Genomic DNA, 16708 nt, shown 5'->3' with positions numbered 1-16708 from the left:
TCTGTCTCTCAGTGGAGGTTGAGGAAGGATCAGTTGAGAACCATTCACATCTTCTGAATGGAGAGGGAGTTAACCTTCCATCAAGGGAGGAGTCTGAATCGAAGTAACCAGAATCACATTGGCTGAACGACTGTGGTGGGGAGAGAAGTCCTGACCTAAACCATAACCACTTTTCCTTGTGTGAACAAAGATCTAACTCTTCTGAGTGCAGGTCATCTACATAGCACATGGCTTACTTATTAGCAATTTGAGCTTCATGGAGGAGACTAGAATTATGCACTCTAAGGAGTTCTAACTCCTGTTCTAGGGTTGTTTTGCTCCGAACAGCAAGGCTTGTTTGCCTTTGGAAGATCAGAAGCAAACATCTTAACAACTGGCCTGTTGATTGGTTCTGCGCATCACACCTGTCCTTAAGTAGGGACTCTATCTCTTCATTGCACTTCAATGCACTGAGATTTAAACTGCTAATGACTTCAGGGCAGCAGGGTTGTACACTACATACCAGGGAAGAAAGCAATGGCTTTACATAGGGGCTCTCCATTGTTAAACAAGTTAACCAACACCGATCAGTGTGGCTGGCTATGGTGTTGCTTTGGCAAACACTCTCTAATGTAGCTTGGGGGAAGTAAACTAACCTAATCAAAGTGTGTTATGGCTTACGCTATAGGTTGTTGCTTTCTGTGGAGGAGGGGTGGCTATGGGCATACATATTGGGGCCAATGGAGATGTCTCACATGGGGCACCATTACGTATATGCCCGGGGGGGGGGGCACCATTATTTTGGATATTGGGTACAATCTGGCTGCCTTTTTTTGAGCCTATGAACACATTTTAAATGAGCCAGTGAATCTGAGGTTTCACGATTGATTAGTTGTTACAGTTAAAGTGATTAAACTCACCTTGTCTTGATTTTCATTTCTCTGTAGGTGATGTTTGTCCCTATGACACAATCAGAGGCCGTCAAGAAGCTGAGTATGGTACAGTTTATTTTATTCACCATGGAGCTGTTAGAAATACCATAATAAGACAATTAACTGTCAATGATTCAATGATCAATCTTTGAAGATTAATCCAATAATCTTGCATGTTCTTTTATTGATCGTAAAACCACTGAGAGAAAGAGGGGCGAGGACAGAGAGAAGGGAGGGAGAGAAAGGGAGGGGAGGGGAGAGAGGACAGTGATATGTGATAAAACATGTTGATCGTGACGTCCTCCTGAACCTGTCTTGTTGACTTTCTGTTTCTTTCAGCTCAATAAAGAAATCTATAGCAACTAAACCAACGGAACGGGCGACAACATGAAAAATTCCCTCTGTACTTTGACAGCTTTTCTGTGATCACTGTGTGCAGCTGTGCTGAACAAATAACACACAGCATTTTGTAAAGTTAATCTAACAGCAGCTCATTTAAAGTAACTGTATCATATGATTTTAATCTTCTGTTGTATTTGGTATAAAGAGTTTAGATCATCACATATAATCAGTGAAATGTTTTGTTGTTTACGTCCGGTATGTTCTGACACCTTTGTTGTTGTTTGCTGTTGCAGAGAACAAATATTATGTGTAGACACTCGGTACGAGGTGATAGTGCCACTTTAAAGTTAGCTTTTTTGTAGCTTTTGATTAAAGAAAAGTTAAACATTCATAACATACTGTGGAACTGTTCATACCCATTTACATTTCTTCATGTTTTTACTAAAATGGCACCAGAGGTACTTTCAAAATAAAAGTCAGGAGAATAAATGAAAACATTTTAGGGGTTTTAAACATTATTTGGAACATTTAAGATAGTATTAGCTCAAAACTCAAAGTATATGAAAAAGGTTATTTTAGACATTTTAATGTTGAAATGTTACGTATTATTATAAAAACTCGACACCAGATACAAGTTCTGACCTCATTTTATATTACATCCAGTTATGACAGTATGAATCACACATACAGGATGTACAGGCCTACACTGTATAATAAAACAACAACACACAAATTAACTCATTGAAATGGTAGTGAGTTAATTATGGAGCCAGAACAGTGACTTTAAAATTTGGCATCCAAAAAAAATAATTGGCATTGAAAACAAAACCAGTACTGAAAAAGGAAACATTGTCATTGAAACATTTGTATTGAAAACAGTTTTATTGGCATTGAAACAAGTATTGGCACTGAAAAAAAAGAAATTCAGATAATTCAAATCCAAAAATCTTATTTTATTTTATTGGGATTTTTTTGTATTTTTCAATGACAATCTTCAGATTTTTTCTTCATGTCACTTTTTTTTCAGTGGCAGATTTTTTTACAATGTCAGTTTTTTTTCCAGTGTCACTGATTTTCAGTTTCAACTTTCTGTCACTGTTTTGGCGTCGAGAGGGAGGAGCCTGAGGGGAGGGGCAAGTAGAGTGTGGTTTGCATATCATTTGAGAAGGTAATGGCAGCAGCCTGCGGGAAGGCGGGGCTGGACGGTCCAGCCATAAGACACCATGTACGACCTGTGTGCCGGCCGTTTCTGGGCAACACAGAGTCCAACTACCCCGCAGACTTTTCTTCAAGCTCTCACCTGATGTGTCCAAGTCTCTGTGTAGGTGGTTCTCTCCCGGAGCTCCCTAGCTTCGGTCTCTATATGCATATGGAGTGTGGTAGTAGTACTGGGGTGCCGAGCCCACTTTCAACCTCTGCAGGTCTTCTAAACTTTGAGCTACAGATGCAGTTCCCACTTCTCAGTAGTAAGAAGACATTGAACTATTCATCTTGCATTCAACTTTTTAAAATCTTTAACAGTTTCTAAATGATCACAGTTTTAGTTCTGTGTTTTCGCCCCTCTTCAGATTTTACAATGGGTGTGTATTGCAGAATGCTCAGAGCTGCAGAGTCGAGAGCAGCTGGAAAAACGTATGGAAAAGTTCTCTTCAGCTTGATTTGGATCTGAAAGCTTTTACTTCTCATAGACAATATGTACACAGAAATGTATGAAATCTTATTTCAGATGCAAGACTTAGAGTTTTGGCTGTAGCAGCCCCAGACGGACAAGCACTCCAGCAACTCCTCCATAAGCCACAATGTTAATTTTGAGCCTACATTTCTGGAGGAGAGAAGACGAGTTTTGCACTTTTTCTGCATCAAAATCACTACATTTCAATCATGATGGTTCTATTTGACAGATTATAACCAATCAAGTCTTTTTTACCTGTTGAAATACATTTACAGGGCCAATACAACTCATAGAAGGAAGTATTTCACCTGCCAAAAAGTGATTGCATTTCCTACCTTGTGACTGAAAGGTTGTTTCTGCATCACAATGACTCGATTTTACTTTTGGTGGTTATATTTGACAGATTATAGCCCCCTCACTACGTATAAACTGTAGATATACCTTTACCTGTTCAGAGTTTGTAGGGATTTCTTGAGGAGCACCACTAGACATTCATCTCTTTCAGCGGTCTTCAACATCTGGAATTGTAGGAAATGTTGGATCAGTTCTTAGCTATTCCTTGAAGGTGGAGAGTGAGGCGGAGTCTCTGATGAGGACATGATCAGCCATTGTAGAACAGAAAATGTCCTCAGTGTAAACGCCGCCTATGAAAACATGTAGCAGTCTGAATCTAGCCGTGAACCCTTGAAGGCCCCACATCATCTTCAGAACCAGCAGGGTTCTCCTCCTGTACGAGACTCATCTCCACGTCTGTGGAGGGTCCTTCAGCACCGGATCCAGAGGACACATGTGGTCCACTTGGTCTGCAGGATTTTATCCACCAAATAAATCAAAGCCTGCTAGACCACCAGCCACAAACATGGACACCGCTACAGCGATGACAGTCCCACTGCAGGTTCCCTTATGTTCTCCACCTGGTCACTGCGTTTGCTGCATAGGGGAGCAAACAGAGGAATCAGATCCAGGAGGACATGATGTGATGTGTCCATAACAGCCTGAAAACTGAAGACACACAGCTGAACTACACATGATGTGTCACTGTCAACACAACTCTTTGCTTTCTCTTCTTTGCTACTGTGTTATTGATTACATCATGACCTGTTTACACTGTTTGCTCCCAGTCAGCTCCAGTAGACGGCCTCATACCAACTACACAAACTTGCCTCTTGTGAAAGATACTCAACTGTTTGACACTTTTATTGGAGGGAAACTAAATCTACTGAAAGCTGAAGTTGGTAATTCTGTTCAGAAGCATTTTTTTTATATCTGTATAAAATCTCTCAACATCCAGACAGCCATCTGAATATCCCACTGGCCTTGTTCATACTCACTACCCTGTCAGCTTGTTCGTGGCCAAAAATGTCTACCAACAGATTGAGTATGTATTTTGTTATATTTTGAATGTTTTTTGCTGCTTTTACTGCATAAAATGTTTAATTAATATCAGTTCTTATCATAAGTACAAAATATTAATTCCTTTTAAATTTGTTAACCCCTCAATTGCCAATTTGTTTGCACAATGCACTTGTTGGAAAACTACCACAAAAATGACCACTGCCTATCTTTTTGGTGCTACCGTTTTATCTTGTATTATCAGTAACACAGTCTGAGATATGTAACTGATATATATATATGTATATATAATGAAATCCACCTTTTTCCAGTTTTTTTAATTTCTCATCAGTCCTGGTCATGAAAACTATGGTTTGTTTCAAAATCTGAATTTTAACCCTTTAAATGCTAATGATTTATAAGGGAGAAAAGCATTAAACCTTTGGTTTTACCAAATAATACATGCTACCTGAATTATTCTTCAGCCATCATTGCAGCTTATTGTGTGTGAATGATAAGCAGTATCAATGATTTTAATGCTTCAGTAGTTTTTTGTGCAGTGACAGAAAAACATAAAAACTCCCTCTCAGCTTGTTCGTGGCCAAAAATTGCCACCCGCTGTTTAGTTTTCCAAAATGTTATCAAATCAATATATGTATATAAAAAATTCCACTTTTACTGACTTAATTTTTTTAATATGCATCAGTCCTAGTCATGAAAACCAAAATTTCATTCAAATTCTGAATTTTAACCCTTTAAATGCCTATTAATGCTAATGACTTATAAGGGAGAAAAGCATTAAATCACCATGTTTTTACAAAATAATACGTGCTACCTGAATTATTCTTTAACCATCATTGCAGTTTAATGAGTTTCAACAATAAGCACTATCAATGATTTTTATGCTTCATTATTTTTTTGTGCAGTGACAGAAAAACATAAAAACTACCTCCCAGCTTGTTCCCAGTTGTTGAAAAATGCGCACTAAAGTGCCCTCTTGGGTGCCAAAACGCGCGCTGAAGCGCCTTCTTTGGAGCCAAGACGCATGCTGAAGTGCCCTCTTGGGAGCAAAAAAGCACGCTAAAGTTCCCTCTTGGCTGGCAAAACACACCAAACTGCCCCCCTTGGCTGGTTAAAACATGATAAACTGCCCTCTTGGGTGACAAAAACATGCGCTAAAGTGCCCTCTTGGGAGCCAAAAATGCGCACTGATGTGCCCTCTTCAGTCGCGAGAACCCGCTGTTTGTGCCGTTTTTTTGCTTTTCACCCCTGCCTTTCAAAAGGTCTGTGCATGCCACTGGTCGAAGTCCACAACGACCTTTGAATGTAACAAGCTGCTCGTCAACACACACATCAACCCCTGGATTAAACAAGAGGGGGAGGCAAGCCACCCACTTTTCCCACGGGATGCGAAATGCAGCGAGCTTATCGTTTCTGAAGTGTCCTGGGCGGGAGAGCCTGTCATGAAAGCAGATGTTAGCACTGATCTAAGTGAAACCGCAGAGCGGCATCGTAGCATGAAACATGGCCCGTCCTGTCTTTGCATCCCACATGCCACGTGTTGCTTCATGTCTTGAGCGGTAGACGCCAGCCAGAATCAGAATCCCAATGTAGGCTCTCATATCCACTTCATCCACATCCCTCCAATCCTCACACCTTCGCCTCCAATGCAGGTTTGTGTTGGTGCGCAGCAGCTGAATAATCTCCTCTGTTATAAACAGGTCAAAGGCAGACCTCATGTTGCTGTTGCGGGCAACTGCATACGGGGTGGGCCCTGGGGTGAAACAAGTGGATACTAGATTGTGGTGCAAGGTCTCTTCAGCAGTGGGAAACCACACAATTTTCCCATGACGAGACATCCACTCACCCGCCAGCTCTGCCATCAGCTGATCGGCCTCCACCGCTGTGTCTGTATCGTCCTCTTCCCCTGAGGAAGAGGAATCAGGCAATGGCTTGAAGTCGTTATCAGTGGTGTTGCTGTCATCCTCTGAGGAAGGTGTCCCATCATCTTCAGGAGAGGACGTGTCCTCATCTTGGGTAGAAGATTTCTCCTCCTCAAGCGCAGAGGATTTCTCCCCATCTTCACTCTCTGAGCCCATCACATACTCAAGGGCTTCAGTCAGGGAATATGATCTTCTCACCATCTTGCCAGATAAAGAACGATCTGGGAGCTGATAGGCTCACTTATAGCATTAGTACTGACTGCACCTGCATAAACTCCAGGACAGACTTATAAACAGTGTCAGACTTTGTTTTTGTTTCTCCAGAAGCCAGAGGTCAAGATGACCTGTTATCCTTTTTTTTGGAGAGCAGCTATTTCAGTATGTAAGGGCTATTGTGTTGTTGTGTGTAGCATTTTTTTATTATGAAAAGATCAAAGCTACAGGTGTTTTCAACCTGTGCATCAAAGCCAAGTTTGCCTTGGAAACTCAAAGCTCAACAGCTTGTACCAAGAGAAATTCACTGAAACTTCGAGGTATGATACACTGTAATTTATGTCACTCTATCTCGCTAATACATATTTGAAGGCACATTTTTTTCATGCACAAAAACACATCATTACCTGACATCCTTAGGATCACCCCTTTGTCAAAATGGTGTCATTCGTTTGCTTCAATAGAGTGCAGTAAGCCATCATATGCCCATAGTGGAAACTAAGAATATTACCTGAAATTGCTACCTTGCCCAAAAATGGAGAAATGACACAATCTGGTAGAAAACATTAAAAACTAAAATTTTCAAGTGTTGAGTTTAGAATGAGAGCCATTTTACCTAAATTATATGATTTTATACTGTAAATCACAAGGAATTAAAAAATCTAGTTTTCATGGGTTTCAATTGGCCAAAAGTGTCCAAGATAGAGCCACGAGGACAATTGTAGATATACAGTATAGTATTGACATATTTAAAGAGCAGGTCTTGAAAATAAAAAAAAAAAAACAGAAAAAAATCCAGACCCTTGGGAAATACCATTCAATATGCATTAACACAGCTAAAATGGTCAACGAAAAGGAAGTGAGGTGGACACAAAAGGCCAGCATAGAGTCCAGAGGGATATAAAATAATATGGAGAAAAAACTTCCATGTTCTCTGTCAGCAGCAGGTCTGTAATGACTTTATCCAATCAAATAAGTGCCTGAGGATATTGTATGGACAGATGACCTGTCAATCAAACTGTCCTGACCCACCCACCCTGCGCTGACTCCGCCCATTACGCACTATGAGTGACCGGAGTGTCTTCACCGCACTGCAGCAGCCGTTAACGGACCAGAATTAGAAAGTACAGACACACTTTTCATTAGCAGCTGTAGCTACAGCAGCTTGTACTGATAAACAGAGCAAGAAAAGAAAGACGAGCTGGAGTAGTACAGACAAAAATACGCTGGTGGCTCAAGAGCTGAAACCAGAGTCAACACTGGAGTAACTGTTGAAAGATGGCGACTGATGGAGTCCTGAACACATGTTAACGGTTTCTCTGTTGGACAGGTAATGAGCTGCTTTGTAATGGTTCGGAAATGTGTTATTAATCTGTGTTATGTAGTCAACGTAGCTACCGTTGGCTCCTTATTTTGCCGTGGTGTGTATTAACCCAACACTAACATGTTAGCATCATCAGTTTGTAGCTAACGTTTGCTAGCTAGTTATGATTGAGTACTGCCAGTATTTCCATGTGACATCACCGTTTCTATGCAGACCAACATCCACGAGTACTGTGGATCTGATCCATATAGCAGTGTTAACACATGCACTGCTACTTTGGACTGTTTGGACATTATCCAGAGGAGCTGTATGTGAGAGGCCACTAATTCTTGTTTGCTACACATGTGAAAGGTCAAGTCCACTGTTCAGAGGTCATGTGGAGATTACATTTATCTGTGAATATGCTTGTATTGTCTTACAGAGACACCTGGTGTCACAAGAAACTAACATGAACAACATTTTCGCTAAATGAGAGGGCAACTGTTTTTTATCTGAGAGGGTTATATTATATGTGATTTAATAATAATAAAAGCATTGCAAAACATCAGGGAAAGCAAATTAAAAAAGGTGACTCATTAGTTGTGATTTTAAAGTAGTTATAGATGTGCTCTGGTGCAAACTGTGGGGGAGAGCATTCCATAGTGTGGGGCCAGCCACACTGAAGTCCCTGTCAGCCATTGTGCGTAGTCTGTAGGGGGGAATGGAGAGGAGATGTGCATCAGAGGAACGTCATGAACTGGGTGGCATGTAGGGGTGAAGAAGACAGGATAGGTAGGGAGGCGCCAGGCCATGAAGACATTTAAAGACCAGGAGAAGTGCTTTAAAAGTGATCCGATATTGGACTGGGAGCCAGTGCAGGTGCTGAAGGGTAGGGGTGATGTGTTCCCAGGAACGGGTGTGAGTTAGAACTCTGGCAGCTGAGTTTTGGACATACTGAAGTTTTTTAGTCCGTGGGTGGGTAAACCGAGGAGAAGGCTATTGCTGTAGTCCAATCTAGATGTAACAAATGCATGAATGAGTGTTTCTGTGACAGAGTGAGATGGAGAGGGGTGGAGTCTAGAAAAGTTCTTGAGATGGAAGGAGGCTGTTTTTGTGATGTTTTTGATATGTGAGTCAAAGTCTTAGGTGATTCCTAAATTTCTAACTTCAGCAACAGAGGATGTGATGAACCCAGGGATGGTGAAGCACAGATGGGAGGTTTTGGTGGCCTCGGATTTGTCTCGGTTAAGTTTGGGGTAGTTGTAGTTCATCCAGTTGTTGATATCATGAAGGCAGTCAGTCAGGTTGGATGGGGGTAAAGTGTCTGACGGTTTTGTGTGAATTTATAGTTGTGTGTCATCGTCATAGCAGTGAAAGTTGAAGCCATGCTGGCGGATAATGTGACCAAGAGGGAGAATGTAAATGATGAATTGTAATGGACCAAGAACTGAGCCCTGGGGAACACCGTGAGAGCTGTTAATTGAGACAAACTTTTGTCTGGCTGTGAGGTAGGGCTTGAATCATTAAAGTCGGGTGTCAGTGATGCCAAGTAATGCTTCTAGCCAGTTCAGCAGAAGGGTGTGACGGACAGTGTCAAAGGCAGCAGTGAGATCAAGGAGGATGACTATGTTAAGGTGTCCAGAGTCAGCAGTTAAAAGGAGGTCTTTGATGACCTTTATTAGTGCAGTTTCTGCACTGTGTTTTTCCTAAAACCAATTTGACCTCTTTCCATAGGTTTTAGTGTGACATATGGAGAACTGAAAATGTCACCCTGCTTTACTCGACTCAACTTCTACCACAAGAGAAAAAAACAACCACTTTTCAGTTGTGAAACATGACACTGTGTAATTCTTGCATCATGTGTATATTTTGAAACATATTTCACTCATGCTGATGAGACCTGGATTTGTGTGTTCTTCTCACACTAAGACACTCTGCAGTTTAGTTTAGTATTTTGTTCACGTGATTTTATTTCCCTCATTAAGATCCTATTTGATATCTGGAGTCATTGTAGTAACATGAGGCATAAACAAAGTCATCTCAGTTTACAGATATCTTTACTCCATCTTATCAGGCTGCAGCTCACAGGACAGGTCACGTCTTACAGATTAAAAGTTGTGAAAAATTGCTAGCTGAAGCTAGCTTTTTAGATTAATATCTGAAGACACCCGACTGACAATCTTTTCTATTTTGTCAAATTTAATTACTTAACTGAGTAAAACACCACTTTGAAAACTTTTTTTTTTTTAAAGTCAAACAAGAGACAAAATACAGGCTCTGTGGATGCAACAACTGTTGGACAGAGTGACAATACAATTTTATTGTGATGTAATATGATTAAATCCAATGATTTTATGTTTGTTATATGTGAGATAAAGACGAGGAAGAAACCTTAATGAGGGAGATGAGCTAATCATTTATTCACAGTGGACAGGAGATGTAAATATGTCAAAGTGTGCTGTGGTCAACACCTCTCCAGTAGTTTGAGCTTTATGTTAAAGTGAAGCATGAACAGAGTCAGAAAGATATTCTGAAGAAGAAGCTGATAAAAAAAACTCTGCTCTCACATTTCTAAGAAATGTAACTTCTCTTTTCTCTCTGCTGCATATAAATCAATACAAAGTAGGAAGTTTGATCAGAGGCAGAGTGACAGTGTCGGTGCTGGATGTGAAGATGGGTCATGTGTTCTTGTCATGCTAAGATACATTGCAGTTTATTTTAGTTTTTTGTTCATGATATTTTATTTCCCCTCATGATGATCCTATTTGATATCTGGAGTCATTGTAGTAACATGAGGCAAAAACAAAGTCATCCCAGTTTACAGATATCTTTACTTCATCTCATCAGGCTGCAGCTCACAGGACAGGTCACGTCTTACAGAGTAAAAGTTGTGAAACATTGATAGCTGATATAAAACTCTGCCCTTTTAGATTAATATCTGAAGACACCCAACTGATAATCTTTTCTATTTTGTCAAATTTAATTATTTAACTAAATAAAACACCACTTTGAAAACTTAAGGAATTCTTCATTTTCTAAAGTCAAACAAGAAACAAAATACAGGCTCTGTGGATGCAACAAGTGTTGGACAGAATAACAATACAATTTTTTTGTGATGTAATATGATTAAATCCAATGGTTTTGTTTGTTGGATGTGAGATAAAGTTGAGAAACAAACCTTTGTGAGGGAGTTGAGCTTATAATCTATTTTTAGTGGACAGGAAATGTAAGCATGGCAAAATATGCTGTAGTCAGCACCCCTCCTGTAGTTTGAGCTTGTGAAGGGGAAGTGAGAACAGAGTCACACAGACACTCTGAAGAAGAAGCTGATGAAAATCTCTGCTCTCACATTTCTAAGAAATGTAACTTCTCTTTTCTCACTGCTGCATATTATTCAATACAAAGTAGAAAGTTTGATCAGAAGCAGAGTGACAGTGTCGGTGCTGGATGTGAAGATGGGTCACGCTCTGCTCGGTGTGCTCGGGTTATTCTGTGAGTACATCTGTGACTTTCTATGTGATTGTCAGTATTTATATCAGTGTAGTAGTTGTGTAGACATGAACTTTGTTGCTGTTTGTCTTGGTTCAGATTGGAGGATTATGTTAAGTTTATTACTCAACTGGTTACTTATGCACTAGTTTGTGCACACGTACCTGGACAATGCATGTACAGTATATGATCACAGGTATTATGTATATAGCTGTGGAATTACATGTATTGCTTATTTAGCAGGCCTTTATATATTGAAGAGGTTTTTAAATGTGTTTCCCACCTCTGTAGCTCTGTATCATCACAGAACTGTATGATACTGTTGATTGATAAACAATAGTTGTCACTGATGAAACTCCAGCTGGATTTTGTATTTGATTCTGGTCTAATGAAGTTTTCATCTTTACTTTAGTGCTGAATACACTCCTGTACGGACATGCTGAAGGTGACTAGTTATCTTTTCTATATTTACTGATTATGTTTGTCCTGTATGTCACCTGCTGTATCACTCTTGATCACTTGTTTTAGCAGCTGTGTTTTTCCATATATGTGTCATTTTACTCAGTGCACATTATGAAATGACTGGATTAGTGCTCAGTTGTTCAGGGAAGCTACTTGGAGAGTGAAGCTCTGCATGATGCCACTGACTTCACACTGAAATAAGTTTAGTGACTGTGATGATACTTTAGTTTGGTTCACTGAAGCTGTGTACAAACAGCTTTTCAAACTGCTTTGTTAGAAATGAAAATATTAAATCTAATCCTAAATTATGACAGAATGTTACACAAAAGTCACAAAAATGCCACTCAGGTGAGTTTTACTACAAAAGAGTCCACTTGTTCACAGTTTAAACATAAAGAAAAGAGCAAGACAATAAAGCTCACTATTCATGGGGAAGTGCGGAATGTCTGTTTGGTTTTGTATCTAATGTCCAACAGACACTTGACTTCCACAAACTAGAGTCCAGATGAGAGCAGGGCTGGTACAGTAAAAGAGGACAGAGAGGAGAAACAATGGTGAAATAAAGTTATTATTATTACCACCCAACACTGTGTATAGTTGTGTGATACAATTACATACAACAGTCTGTCACTCACGCAGTCATTGTGGGCAGTGACATGGTGTGTTTGCTGCCACATGCTGTGTTTCTCGTTATCAACCAACTAAAGTGTCTGATATAATTAAAGTAATCATAAACTCCAAACCTCCAGAACAGTTTCATTGCTCGTTGGCATAATTTCTGTACGTCTTTAAACTTTTTCTCTATGAATGAGTAATAAAATCACGCTTAACTGTATCCAGCAGCTCTGTAAAGTTATTGTTACTGTCACAGAGTTCAGCAGCAACAGTATAACTTATTTATAAGATAATCAGGGTTGCACAAAACTTTTTCAGTGAGTTGCTCAGTTGAGTACTAGGAGATGGTGTTTGGTACTCGCTCCATATGTAGCGTGGTCTTAATAAGTGCAGTTTTTCTCACTGTCCTCTGCTTCAGCTTCCTGTATGGTAGATGATGAAGATGCTGCAGACTCACCTCCCTGTCCTTGGTTTAGCCTCCGATTAGCCTAGCTGTCTCCATCCACAGCTTGCTTTGGGTCAAATGTCTCTGTGGTCTGCTTTGACAGGTGAATGTGCATCAGGGCTGAGAGACGAGCATGTGACAGACGAGATCTGTACTTGGTTTTTATTATGTTGTTATGTGAGAATCCCCTCTAACAAGCTGTACTGCTTGGCAGTGTAATAGACAGCTTAACCACCTGGTTGATGTTGGAGTAAGCATCTGGGTTACCAAGTCATACACAGAAGAGGCTCCCAGGCATTTTCCTGCCTGCTTTATGTCAGACTTTGGCAGAAAAAGAGGACTCAGATGCAGGTTTGCAGTGGTAAAGACATGTTTTATTTCCTGAACAGTATCTACTGCAGACAGAGTGACAGAGCAATAGGCTATGGAAATCTTTTGTCCAAAGGACAAACAAACCACACTACAAGAACAGAAAACACTCCCGCAGGAGGAAAAGGAAATATAACTACTATAATCTTATGTCAAACATACTCTATGAAAACTAGCAAACAAAAATGATGAACAAACTGACTGAACAAACAAATGGCTGACCAAAAAACTATTAAATCAAAATCGCTCTTCTACAGAGGAATACTATTAGCAGAAAACAAAACTTGGCAATACTTATCTTGATCAAGGCAAGGCTGTGAACAAAGGCTGAAGTACTCAACAGGACGAACGAAATACTCTGGCAACGAAGACAGGGGAAGAAAAAGACTTTATACACATAAGGGAAGGGCGCACAGGTGGAGACAATGAGGGATCAGGGGAGACGCCAGACCGGTGACACAAAAGGAAGGGCAAGTGACCTGAAACGAGAGGAGAGTTACTTTTCAAAATAAAACATGAAATTCACAAGACAAAAAACCCAAGACATCCCTCACTGCGGTGTGACACTTTAAGCACATCCATTCTGTCACAGTGCTGTCTTTGCAAGGTGGCCTCATATTTCTTAAGAATGCTGCAAACTGTTGTGTTTCCAATACTGTGGAGGTCTTGCATTTCCTGAGGCCATGTAGAAGGATCAAATACTAAGAAATGATCACATGACTTGAGGGAGTCATATGAAACTCTTCAATTAACCCCCTGAGTAAGTTTGTCTTCTCTCTGTCAGCATCAGCATTAGAAACAGTGTGTGCCCTGTGGCCTTCACTATCAAGCAGAAGTGTGAACTGTCCAATGGCCACCTTGAGTTCATCCTTACATTCTCAGATGGCCAATCTTTTCCTTCTGAAACCTAATGGATGTGTTCTTCAAAATGTTGCCAATGTCGAGCATGTTTGCACTAAAAAAATGCTCTGTGCAGATATGCTGCAAGTCACTGTTATCACTCGTAGCCAGTTGCATTTTAATGGCTGGCAGTAGTCTTGATATTTTTAACAGTGTTTCATCAGACCATCTGATATCATGAAACTTACCCAGTTTCACAAAGGAGATCCCATTTTCTTCACACAGCTTCTTCAGTGCAGCAGTTTTTTTCGCTCAACCTTTTTGTCAATAACACTGCAGCAGCTTGACCACAGAGCGATTAAATGTCTCACAGTAAGGAACGTTGCGATCAGTTGATTTTGCGCAACTCTCTAGTGTGTGTGCGGTGCACAGAATGTGCACCAGGGAGTCTCCAACTGCAGCAAGTTGCCAGAGTTTTGGCACAACGTTGTTGGACACACTGACGTTGACAGCAACTCCGTCTGTGCACACAGCGACCAACTTTGTTGTCCAGTCATCCAAGCCTGTGTCCTGGAAAAGTCTCAAAAAAGTCTGTTTGATATGGCCTGCGCGGTCGGTCAGCACCCAGTTCAATCAGTCCAAGAGAGTCTGAGGTTAACCATCTTACAGTGTAAACGATTTCCTGCTCAGTTGTTGTGATGTCCGCAGATCCATCAAAAAGCAGCTCCCAAAATTCAGCAGACTGCAACTTGGCTCGTCACTCCCCGGCATGAGTGATGCTTTGCATGATCTGTGTGCCCCCTTCACATGAATGATATGCACCTCTGACATTTACTTCTAGCTGCTTCAGTAAAGGAACATCTTCAGAATAGGAAGACATGGGATGTGCGTGTTTAGCTTTATGGAGGGCAAGGAGAAAAATATTAAACAGAGCTTGCCACTGTTCTTCATTCAGCTTGTCTCGCCATCTGGTAAATGGGTGACTGGACATTTCTTCTCGGCTAGCTTGTTTATTGAATAATTTGTGTGCTCCTTGCTCCTTTCATGTTTGTCAGTTAAATGGTGGTGGAAATTCTTTGAGCCTTTATAAAACGGACCTGTTCTGTCTGCTAGATGTGGATGTGAGAATCTTGTGCCACATTTCACTGGCCTCGTTGTCAGCTTCAAGCCACTGCCCATCCTGGAGCCACTTTTCGGAAAAAAGTATTTTCTTCGGCTCTGGCTCCAGTTGGCAATACTTTGCAAGTGGCAAAACGCCAAAGAAGCTGCTTAATGTCTGTTGCTTTTTGGACATCTGACAGTAGTTAACAACGTGTAAGGTTAGATGAGATCAGTCCAGTATGCAACGGCGCACAGTAACACAAGTGACATTACGCATTCCTGATTATTGTCACACATGCATACCTGCGTACCAGTTATGTGCACCCCTGGATAGAAACATGTTTTGCACTGTGTATGTATGATGTGTGATTCAGGACATGAGTAGTGGTGCACTTCTGCCTCTGGTGGTCAAAATGAGTATTACAGAAAGAAACACTGAATTTCCATCATGAATATTTTTGCAGTCTTACTCACATAACTTTTAAACCAGAAGAAAGAAAAAATCCCAAACTGACAGTATCAGACAGTAAGTCACATCACATTTCTTTCAAAGTGAAGATTATACAGTTAATTAAAAGCCTGTTTTTGTTCATGTATATATTTAAAATAAATCTTCAGTATGTACTGATTGTGCAGAATGTATCTGATCCACTATCAATACATGTTTTTATTTAAAAAATCATTTTCCAACAGATCCCCGGCCTGTCATCACTGTGTCTCCATCATGGCTGAGTGCTGGAGCCTCAGTAACTCTGAACTGCAGTGTTAAAGATCCATCTGCTGGATGGAGGTTCTACTGGTATAAAACTGTTCCTGAGCCATCAGGCAACTTCTTCTATAGACATGAGCAGCTACCTGGAAGCAGCAGTGGGACTGAACAGGATTCCTACATTGTTCATGGACAGACACACACAGCACGATATGGGTGCAGAGCTGAAAGAGGAGATCCAGTGTATTCCACTTATGACAGTGAACCTAAGTTTGTCTGGTCTGCAGGTCAGTTTGTTTCTATCTCTGAAGAAACAGATGTTATATCAGCTCTGTTCATCTTGTTTCTACATGATGAGAAACAAACAGCATCTTGAAAAGGAAAAGAAAATTAATTCACTGGTCTTATGATCTTATCTCTCTCTCACTAGCATCAAGCTAAACTTCATGCTTTCCACCTTACTGGGTGGAATTTACTTGCTTCCTTCTCTCCTAACTCTTTAACACAACACACAAAAAGACAGATATGATATATTGGCTAAACTCTGCTCTCATTTACAAAAAGTACTATTAGTCTGGATACTTAAGCTCTTCTTCTACTTACAGCATCTGGAGTCACTTGGTTGTCTATCATTTTAAAATGTTCTCAAAATTGTAGCAAGAGGTCAAAGTAGAAGTCAGAATTTGACCAAAATACTGAACTTTGATGCAATAAAAATATTTGCATTTATATTTATATTTTCTATCTGAAGATCTCTGTGCTCTGTTTGACCTCTTATCACATGTTGTTTTTCAGATATTCCCTCATCAGCATCTCTCACAGTGAGTCCTGACAGAGCTCAACACTTCACCTCTGACTCTGTCTCACTGAGCTGTGAGGGAAACTCTACTGACTGGAGAGTGATGAGGTCATCACCTGAAGGCAGATACTGGGCACCCTGCTCCACCTGGGGGACAATGAAT

General features: G+C 40.5%; 2 protein-coding genes across 2 annotated transcripts in view; one reads left to right on the top strand and one right to left on the bottom strand.

The window, feature by feature from the left end:
• LOC115588980 (uncharacterized) overlaps positions 1-16708 on the top strand; it is a 654211-nt gene that overhangs the window by 630963 nt on the left and 6540 nt on the right. The window contains exons 10-11 of the mRNA XM_030429652.1: positions 927-977; positions 1251-1580. Of these exons, the coding sequence (XP_030285512.1) occupies positions 927-977; positions 1251-1258 (59 nt within the window). The 3' untranslated portion in view covers positions 1259-1580. The remainder of the gene's footprint in view (positions 1-926; positions 978-1250; positions 1581-16708) is intronic.
• Positions 3795-16708, bottom strand: part of LOC115589346 (uncharacterized) — a 33816-nt gene continuing 20902 nt past the window's right edge. Inside the window, exon 15 of the mRNA XM_030430189.1 lies at positions 3795-3855. Within this exon, the coding sequence (XP_030286049.1) occupies positions 3795-3855 (61 nt within the window). The remainder of the gene's footprint in view (positions 3856-16708) is intronic.

This window comes from Sparus aurata, chromosome 10 (genome assembly GCF_900880675.1).
Source record: "Sparus aurata chromosome 10, fSpaAur1.1, whole genome shotgun sequence".
Lineage (NCBI taxonomy): Eukaryota > Metazoa > Chordata > Actinopteri > Spariformes > Sparidae > Sparus > Sparus aurata.
The sequence above is the reverse complement of the archived record's forward strand: the minus strand, read 5'-3'. Positions and strand labels throughout refer to the sequence as shown.